At 37.2% G+C, this 10,411-nt stretch overlaps 1 protein-coding gene across 4 annotated transcripts in view; it reads right to left on the reverse strand.

Annotated features, from left to right (window-relative positions):
• Positions 1 to 9,791, reverse strand: part of LOC127523241 (phosphoglucomutase-1-like) — a 12,237-nt gene extending 2,446 nt beyond the window's left edge. For 3 of the 4 annotated variants that reach the window (XM_051913745.1, XM_051913736.1, XM_051913726.1), the window contains exons 1-11: positions 9,417 to 9,791; positions 7,803 to 7,965; positions 7,589 to 7,735; positions 7,369 to 7,494; positions 6,557 to 6,747; positions 6,270 to 6,424; positions 6,077 to 6,192; positions 3,203 to 3,338; positions 2,938 to 3,121; positions 1,548 to 1,682; positions 1,015 to 1,419 (exon numbers count right to left, since the gene is read on the reverse strand). In XM_051913745.1, the coding sequence (XP_051769705.1) occupies positions 1,330 to 1,419; positions 1,548 to 1,682; positions 2,938 to 3,121; positions 3,203 to 3,338; positions 6,077 to 6,192; positions 6,270 to 6,424; positions 6,557 to 6,747; positions 7,369 to 7,494; positions 7,589 to 7,735; positions 7,803 to 7,965; positions 9,417 to 9,674 (1,701 nt within the window). In that variant the 5' untranslated portion in view covers positions 9,675 to 9,791 and the 3' untranslated portion in view covers positions 1,015 to 1,329. Of the gene's footprint in view, positions 1 to 1,014; positions 1,420 to 1,547; positions 1,683 to 2,937; positions 3,122 to 3,202; positions 3,339 to 6,076; positions 6,193 to 6,269; positions 6,425 to 6,556; positions 6,748 to 7,368; positions 7,495 to 7,588; positions 7,736 to 7,802; positions 7,966 to 9,416 lie in introns of those variants that run through there. The other variant, XM_051913755.1, reaches the window with a different exon arrangement.
• Positions 9,792 to 10,411: the final 620 nt, after the last annotated feature.

A 10,411-nucleotide genomic window follows, 5' to 3' on the forward strand; every position in this document is an offset into this window, starting at 1 on the left:
TTGGAATGTGAGGGAAAGTCAGGCTTGTCTGATTAAATTCTTTCTTTCTTTTTCTTTTTTTTTTTTTTTTTTAACCAGTAATTATATCAGTTATACAAATAATATTAAATATATACATTCTTATATTTAAAAAAAGTGTTTTTTTTTGTTTGTTTGTTTTTAACTTTTTGCTAGAACTGCACAAGGACACTTTTTTACGTTTGCCTACACATGTTTCAGGTTTAAAGAGTTTTATAGTAAGCTTCATGAGAGATTTCCTTAACGACTGTAATAATATCTGGAATGCAGTTGTTGGGATAAATTATTTTACTGTTATTTCCATTTTTTACAATGTAAATTTTGCCATTTTAACAGTAACACTTTACTATAAGGTTCCATTTGTTAACATTAGTTAACATGAATCAACAATGGAAAAAAATACTTGTAAAGCATTTAGTAAGCTTAGTTAATGTTAATATCAACATTTACTTAAAATCAAAAGTTGTATCTGTTAATATTATTTAATGGACCTGAGCTAACATTAACTAACAGTAAACAGTTAACTAACATTAATAAATATGGTAACAAATGAATTGCTTATATTGTTAGTTAACTAATGGGATCTTATTGTAGCCTAAAATGTTAACCTTTTAAATGCACATTACAGCAGGTTGTTTAACCTAACCTAAAATATAAAAGCTACTGGCCTAATGCCTGTATCTGAAATATATATCTCTCTCTCTGGGTGAACGAGATATTTATTCAGAATTTACTGAATCTACAGCATAAAACAAATGAGACAGATGGACAACTGTGCAATACCATTTTACACAGACATTCAGAATCACATTTATATAACAATATTACAGCAAGGTCAAATTTAAGTAGTTTTACCCAACTTTTTTTAAGGACTTTACATCAAAACCCGTAATGAAAGAATCATGCACTCAAAACAGTGCTGGAATAGCACATTTTACTGTTTTATAGAAGCCACCATATTCCTTAAATTATATCCGTTATCAGAAGTTAGCCTACCTGAGTGACAGTTGCGTCTCATTTCACAATTATTTCAGCCTGGATATTACAGTATTACTTGACATCAGAGCTTGTTTATGAGTCCGTCATGTCACGAATATTTATTAGGTTATGGCCACGTTGCTCGGTAACCTTCCTGGAACGTCAAGTGACGTAATTAATATTCATAAGCCAAGCAAAGGTGACAGTAAGAGGCGAAAGAAGAACGCCTGTACACTTTATCTCTCCTTCTGATAAGACGAGTGTTGCAATTATATTTTTCGCTGAAAGCAATGTTTAAAAAAACCGAAGATGTAATTAGGACATAAGAAGTAATTATGTAATAACAGTAGGGCCTCTTCGTCCGGTTCTTTCATGTATCTGTGAAAGCTGCAGGGCAATAGTGACGAGCTCCGCCAGCGCCACCTGTGGTAAGTTGTGGGGAAAAAACATCTTATTACTCAACATTTTATTGCTCATTTTTTAATTTTATATGGTAAGCAAGACCTAAGTATGAACGATATAATTTTGAAAAGAAAAAAAAAAGAATTTACCTGTGGGTCCTGAAAGAGCTTGTTTATATCTTTCTCATAACTGTCGATATACAGACGAACTGTGGCTCCGAAACTATCGGTCCCACTAAGACGAAAGATTATGCGAGAACCTCCTTTAAAAATGATCCGCAAACCCTACAGGGGATGTTTACATGTTCTTAATACTTATGTTGTAATGTTATACAATTCATTACAGACATTAATCACAGTATCCCTCCCCAAACAAGTTAAGCGATAACCCCGCCCAACAGCCGATTTCATTGGTTCACGGGTTCACAGAGATCGCCCCCCCAGTGGTGAACCACTGGAATTTTTTTAATTATTTTTTTTTAATTGCAAGTAAGAACAAGAACAACTTCAACATTTCAATATAACAATGGATTGAAACCACTGGAATTTTGAAACATTTTGAAACAGTTATGTAACAAAGCCTTGTTTCAAAACAAGATTTGTAAAGGTTTCGAAGCTTCACAAAGCACTGTTTCGAAAGTGCCCATCACTACCGATCATTATGCTATACTAAACGTTAGATTTCAGGTTAAAGTTATGGCCCTGTCCCAAATGACACCCTAAACACTTGCTGCTGTCCCTACTTCTATGAGTTACGCACTTTGTGACGTAACGCCGTTTTAACTGTCGGGAAGAAGTCTGCTGCCTGCGGAGCTCGCTTATGCAGAGGGGTTTTAACTGGGGTCCGGAGACACAAGAGAGTGCTAGATGGTCTATGGATAAGCGTAGACAAAAACAATGCAAAAACTAATTCATTTATTTAATATAAATGGTTAAAACGATTAAAAACGCTGTATTATTCATGCCAGGCCAGTAGTTGGCGATGTCACTTTGTAAAGAAACACTATGTGCCTATAGACTGAACATGTAATACGTAGCCCATGATGTTATCATTTTCACAAATTTGAGTTTTTGTAGTTTCCACAGAGAAGATAACGGTATCATTTTCACAAACTTGCCCTTTGAATCCCATTTGCAAAAGTTTGCGTTTTCAGGCCCCCAAAATGTCGTTATTGTGTAAATGAACGGCCAAAAACCATAAAATGTTTTCAGTTTTTAAGTTGTTACATAAATGGCCCCTAAAAGATTGACCCCTGATGTGGACAATCAGCACTGTCATTGATGTGACCAATGAAATCGTTAGAATTGGTTACTGGGCGGAGTTTGCGCTTAACTTGTTTGGGGGAAGGAAATCAAGTTCCTTTGTCAAAATGACATGTCGATATTTCGTATGTTAACATTTTTTCTGTTTCAATAATCTTTCTGCAATGAGTCTCAATAAATAGCTAATAAATAAATAGCTAAATAGCTTTTTTTGGTGTTTTTTTTTTTTACTTGTATAATACTGACTCAACAAGGAGAATCTACTATAAAACAATACCTGATTTCTTGAAATGGTTCCATCCACAGGGTCACTGTATTCAAAATTGTCTGCTGCCTCCACTTGGTATTTCTTTTCCCCCACAGTAAACACTTGCCCAATGAATGCCTTGTCTGAAACCATCAGCTCAAGATCCAACATCATCTCCACAGCCGCATCTAAATCCACCTCCTCATAATCAAATCTGTCATGCGTACATATATCATCAATATGAAATGTCTGACTAGACTGTATATGTAGAGATGGTCTTTTACTGATAGTACACCTGGTGTAGTAGTTCCTCCCATAGGTTCTCCAGTGGTCTGTCATAATGTCTTCTACACTTTGTCTCCTCACTGCAAGGATGGACAGCCATGCTAGCACTGCCCAAAGCCCATCCTTTTCCCGGATATAATCTGAACCTATCAAGAAGATATAGCAAATTTAATCATATCTTTGTTGCTACACTTTCTGTTGGGCATTTCTTCAACTTTGGTCACTTTTATGTCCTAGCAATAAATAATAAATATTTTGTTATATTTAAAGGGATAGTTCACCCAAAAATGAAAATTTGATGTTTATCTGTTTACCCCCAGGGCATCCAAGATGTAGGTGACTTTGTTTCTTCAGTAGAACACAAATGATGATTTTTAACTCCAACCGTTGCAGTCTGTCAGTGGTATAATGCTTGTCAATGGGAACTCCATCTATAAGAGTAAAAAAAAACATGCACAGACAAATCCAAATTAAATCCTGCGGCTCGTGACGACACATTGATGTCCTAAGACACGAAACAATCGGTTTGTGCGAGAAACCGAACAGTATTTATATCAATTTTTTGAGGTCTGAAAACGCGCTCTGACAACAGAAGTGATGTCTCGCGCTTATACTTCAATGAGTGCGAGACATCACTTTCGTTGTCAGAGCGCGTTCAGACCTCACCAACCGGACAGCTGGACATAGTGGTGTATAAGAGGTAAAAAATGATATAAATACTGTTCGGTTTCTAGCACAAACTGATCGTTTCGTGTCTTAGGACATCAATGTGTCGTCACAAGCCACAGGGTTTAATTTGGATTTGTCTGTGCATGTTTTTTTGACTCTTATAGATGGAGTTCCCATTGACAAGCATTATAAGACTGACAGACTGCAACGGTTGTTAAAAATCATCATTTGTGTTCTACTGAAGAAACAAAGTCACCTACATCTTGGATGCCCTGGGGGTAAGCAGATAAACATCAAATTTTCATTTTTGGGTGAACTATCCCTTTAAGGTCACATTAAAACTGTGTCTTGGTGTCTTGTATCTCGTATCTTGTCCCAGACCCAAACTCTCTGTATTTTAAAACAGTAATCTAAGAAAATAATGAATTAAACAAATTCAGTCTTTATTGAATTATATCAATTTTATATAGATTTATTTATTTATTTAATTTTATAATGTTTTATTCTATAACACAAATAAAAACTGTCCCTCAGTTATGTATTTTCACCCTAACCTTAACCCCTAATCAATTTTTTTCTATAGTTTACAATGGAGGCAGCAGTGCCGGCGATGAGCATGAGATGAAATGTAATACATGTAAATATAATATATATACTGTATACATGTTTAAAGAAAACAAAGAAAAACCAAGGTAAATCTCAGCGAAGCCATAGAAGAGCCATTTTGGGTTTTCCAAAGAACTTTTCAATAATCTGTAGAACCTTTTTCAAGAACTTTTGGTTCCATGGATGTTAGTTTCTTCATGGAGCCATCAATGCACCTTTACTTTTAAAAATGTAGAAATGCCATTTTCTTCACTGTATTTTCCTCAGAATGTTGTGATGTGATCGAAATGACACGAGTGTTCGTGACTTTTAACATACTGTATATCCTGTATATCCTGTACATACTGTATAGTGCGAGTTTGTTTTTATAGGGGTCTTATTATGTTTTTAATGTTTTCAACTTTATTTAGTGTGTAATATTGCTGTTTGAGCATGAAAAATGTCTGCAAAGTTACAAAGCTCAAAATCACTCCAAAGTGAGTCTTTTTCGGAACTCCCTGAAACGCCTGGATTGTAGTCTTGAGTTTTCTTCCAGGAACAAACACGTCACAATATTCCTCATTTAAATAATTCCTGCCCAAGGCATACACAAGTACATTAAGTTGTGTTAGTAGTGTGTTGAAACGCGGTTATGGTAAGGCGTGTGACATTTCCCAAACATGCTCGAAGCAGTTAACCAATCACAACACACTGGTCCAGCTTACCATTCAGAGCACATTGCACTTTTTGGAAGGAGGGGCTTCATAGAGACAGGAACTAAACAGGGCTGTGTTTCCCAAAAGCACGAACCCAAGTTGATCATGGAGACCATTTACCACGAATGTTCTCTACGATCAACTTAGCTCACAATGCTTTTGGGAAACAGCCAGGAGCGTTAAGCCCAAAGTATACTTCACTTTTTACGCGTACGCGAGGGTCAGCATACAGTGCGTGTGACGCCAATTTCTTCATCAGAAGCGTACACGCGCACTTTAGACGCACCGCCAAATTTTTGTAACCGTGCGTATTTTGTACACGCAGCTTGCGCATGCGCATTTAATTTTTTGCAATAATTACTTTATCCACAAGGTGGCAACCGTGCCCTGGGGGTGTTGATTCACAAGGTAGTCAAAGAAAAACTTAACTTGCCTGTCCCACATAAACAGAACAGACCGGAGCGCATACAAGCTACAGAGACAATGGAGGCCTACATAGATGAGAGATTGTGCGAAGAGGTTAGAAAGTACCCTCATGTGTACTACTTAAGCATGAAAGAATACAAAGTTGTTTACATGGGTTGTAACTCGTTGCGAAAGATGAAATTAAATGAAGTATACTTTCCAAGGCTGTGTGTTCAACTGTGTACGTGTAAAAAAAACAGAAGTATATCCAGGGCTTTACTGACAGACTGGGAGGAGGGGTGCTGCAACAATGTCAAATATGTGGAAAAATTTGTTTTTTGAACATTCAAGCATGAAAACCTATTTAAGTAGAACCCAAAAAAAAAATCAGGACTTTGTAAAAGAGCATAATAGGTCCTCTTTAAGAGATTTTATTGTCTGCATCTCCAAAAGTGGCCATAGTTGAAGTATTTTTGTCTTTATATATCTTGGTACTGTACATTCATTACCTGTGCCAAAACTTTCCTCCCCACACAGTGAGAGACGACCTGCGTCCATCAAGCTCCCAAAAAACTTCCATCCGGTTGCAGTCTCATATAGCTGGATCTTGGTGGCCCTGGCCACCCTGCATAGAAAAGCAGAGTGAGTCGAGATGCAAGTATAGATCTTTAATAATGTGAAACATTTGGGAGTAATATTCACATGTCTAGAGCTGCACTGGTGGGCATACTCCTAGCAAAACCTCTTACTCCTGTGTGCTGGAAGTAAGGAATGCAGAAGATGTTTGCAGCAATAACGGCAACTGAGTCGGAGGGGGTAACAAAGAATCCATGCTTCCCAAGGATCATATTACGGTCCTAGAAAGAGAGAGAGTGAATGGGTCAGGGCGGGGTCAAAAAAATGTTTTGCTGACTGTCACTTGAGCACTTTCGCTTGGGTCAAAGGGTCGTATGCAGTAGCAACATTGATCTCAATGTCTCAACACCTACACCGTCACCATCAAAAGCTGCTCCAAAGTCATACTGTCCACTCTTCATTGTTTCAACAAGGTCAGCGGCATAGGTCAAGTTAGGGTCTGGGTGGCAACCTCCAAAGTTCTCCAGAGGTACACAGTTAATGGCTGAATTTGCAGGGGAGCCCAGTTCCTCACACAGGATCTTCTTCACATACGGCCCAATCACTGTAGAACCAATGAAGGTTCAACAATAAAAGTTCAGAGTCAGCAGTTTTAATGAGACACAGGACCAAGTTATAAAATGATTCATATTGAGAACTCTCCTTCCTTTTTATTGATTCAATTAGAATAAAGTTTCTCTTATCCATTAAAGGAATGTTCTGGGTTCAATACAATTTAAACTGCATCTACAGAAACCGTGACATTCTGTTAATTACCAGACTTAAAACAAGCAAATATCGCATTTACAGTCATGCAGTTATAATGGAAGTCATCTAATCAATTCTTGATTTAGAAGATTCCTATAATTTCAAATGAATCATCAATGTGGTATGGAGTTACTCCTTGAAAGAGGAGAGCTGTATTATGTCAGATGGCTCGTTTTAATCATTCAGATCACTTGCATGTAAATGGAAACTCAATCTCGCAGAGAAGCGGGCAGCAGTGCAAGTCTAAACTCATCCCTATCCAACTGGCACACATGGAAGCATCTTCATCCTATTAAGTAGATGCAGCTGCTACTCTAAATGCTCTTTTCAAAATGCGGAAAATGAACTTGATGAAGCGTTGGCTATGGTTGTAACTCAATGGCTAGATCAATCTGTTCGATGAAATATGGTTCCTCACCTCCATGCATTCCATCTAAACGGATTTGTATGTGGTTGTCTCCTGATAGCAACTCCTTCAAAACAGCAAAATCGAAGATGTTCCTCAGAGAGTTGGCATAGGATTCAATTGGGTCCACAATTTCTACTGCATGACAGAATATCGACAGGACATTTTATTTTTTATTTTTTTTTAAAAAAGATGCCATTCTTTTTATAAAAAAAGATGCCAATGTTCTCACCTGTAAAAGGTTTGAATTTGTTCTCCAGGTCGAAGGATTGCTTGCCAATAGTCCCCAGATCGACTCTGAGTTCAGGACAGATGGCATACTCCTCTATGATTCTGCTCATTTGGAAGACTTTGCTTGTGACCGCCTCTGGTGCTGGACCTGCATTAAAGATTTACAATGATAACGCAAAAAAAAAAACTTCATAACCACCCATGAGCTATTTTACCTCCATTGGCAGTATTAAATTTGATGCCGAAGTCTCCGTCAGGTCCTCCAGGGTTGTGACTGGCTGTAAGAATAATCCCTCCAATGGCTTTGATCTTCCTGATCAGACAAGACACAGTCGGCGTCGACATGATGCCATTCTGACCAATCACAACACGACCCACCTAAGAAATTCAACAGCCCCATTGAATTAAACACCATTTGTTACTGGTCATTATTGTAGGACATAATGTATAAATTTCAGTTGGACCAACATCATATGTGACCCTGGACCACAAAACCAGTCATAAGGGTCAATTGAGTAAAATTAGCTAATAAGCTTTCCACTGATGTATGGTTTGTTAGGATAGGACAATATGTGGCTGAGATACAATTATTTGATTATACAGATTTGAGATACAAATCTGAAAAAAAAAAAAAAATATATATATATATATATATATATATATATTGAGAATATTGAGAAAATCGCCAACGCATATTACTTACAAAAATAAATTTTTGTTATATTTACAGTATTTACAAAATATCTTCATGGAACATGTCTTTACTTAATACCCTAATGATTTTTGGCATAAAAGAAAAATCGATAATTTATGTAATGTATTGTTGGCTATTGCTACAAATATACCTGTGCGACTTATTTTGGGTCCAGGGTCACATATGAGAAATGATAGTGTGTTAATGTGTTTGCTGTAAAAAGTTAATAGAGCAAAAAAAGTTTCACCAGATCAACTATAGTAACTTCATGCTCAACATGTTCTTTCCACCTGTGCCAGATCCAAATTGGCAAAATTAGAAATCTATTAAAGACTGTGGCACCATTTGCTTATAATGTGTCCTATATACCCAGCTAACAAAAATATGTTCTATAAATGTTTTGCTAATGTTCCCATTAAGAAAATGTTATTTCTGAATGTTTTCTGAACATTCAAAACGTGCATTATTTAATTTTTTTTCTTGGTTATTCAAACATTAAGGGAACATTCTATTTTATCATTTACGAACATTATGCGAACATTACTTTTGAATGTTCTCTGAACATTATGAAATAAGTAACATTTAAAAAATGTTAGATGAACATCCAACTAAAACTCTTCAGAAAAAGTACATTCCATTAACTACGAATAAATAATGTTTCAACTAACATTTTCAGAGCACTATTAAAGACCATAACTTCTATTAACATTACTCGAAGAATGTTTGTTTATAACTTTGCGAGAACCTTGCCAGAACGTTAGCTAAAGTTCTGAGAGCTAGGTTAGCTGTGTCTGTATACCTACCATTTGTGTCAAGAGTAAATGTCTTGTTTTGAGGCAAATTCAAAAATGGAAAGTGGTCAGCAACAAACTAGCTATCTATTCATCATATTCATCAGCTATCATTTCATCACATTGGTTATGTTAAAAAAGTACTCTATTAGAACTTCTTTCCTATTTCTTGCCATCAAACTGCAAGAATACAAAGTAAATCTATAATATACTACAAAAAATACTGTGCAGTTGTCATGATGCATTTGGGAAGAGAGCCAGGTGTCTATCACGATAACCTGGATGAGATTTAGAAGCATATAGTGGTTCTTCATAAGAAAACAACTGTAAGAATTGCAACTGACCCCATTAGCAGCAGCCATCTGCACTATGACTTGAATGGCAGTCGAATTGAAGTAGCGTCCGTCTCCACCCACCACCATAGTGGAGCCCTGCCTGTCCCGCAGGTCGATGGAGGAGAAGATGCACTGAATAAAGTTGTGCAGGTAGTTTTTTTTAGACTGGAAAACATGGACCTTCTTCCTCAGGCCGCTGGTTCCAGGCCTCTGGTCGGGGTACGGAGAGGTAGGCAATGTCAGCACTTGCAAGGGACTATCGTTCATTGTTGAGGAAACGTTGAGGAAGAATGAAGGAAAAGCTGTTATCTCCTCTCAGAGGAGAGAGAGAGTGACGGGAGGAGAAGGAGGAAAAGCCTTGTGCCCTTATAGCATTCTCGAGAGTTAAATTGAGGCCGTTAACGGGCTAAAAATAAACTTGGTAACTAAAGACAGCTTCTCACACATGTGCATGGGCATCACTGTCAGACACGCTCGCCTCCAGAGGCCTGTTGAGGCAGATGCATAAGACAGCCAACAAGGGCTCATTCATGTGCACTATTTGTCCAGCCATTTACTCAGAAGCTAAACAGAGCTGATTCTGTGTGAATAAGCCCAGGATGATTTGGCTGTAAACTCTACATGAGTTGTTTTGACATTTGCTAAATCTCCCAGGATCATTCAAGATTTGAGCAGCTAATGAAAAACATGCCAAATAGTTTAATAACAGGATGAGGTTTGGGGACAGTCAGGGGGGTTTGGGTTTTAACTGCAGCATGTTTAAGATGCTTACGGATGAAATGTCTGCGTTGATGTGTTGATTGTAACAGGTGGTTTAGCTGGCTCCAGAATGAACTGAATAAAAAAAGACCCAGGGTAAGTTCTTACTGCATCAAGACCAGGGCAAGTGGGAAAGAAAGAAAAAATCCTTACAGTTTTTCACAATTGCTAAGACACATTTCTTGAAATCTTCACTCATTTTCTCACAACATTAAACACAAAATCAAATCTTCAAACTACATTCA

Source organism: Ctenopharyngodon idella, chromosome 2 (genome assembly GCF_019924925.1).
Source record: "Ctenopharyngodon idella isolate HZGC_01 chromosome 2, HZGC01, whole genome shotgun sequence".
NCBI classification, from domain to species: Eukaryota; Metazoa; Chordata; class Actinopteri; order Cypriniformes; family Xenocyprididae; genus Ctenopharyngodon; species Ctenopharyngodon idella.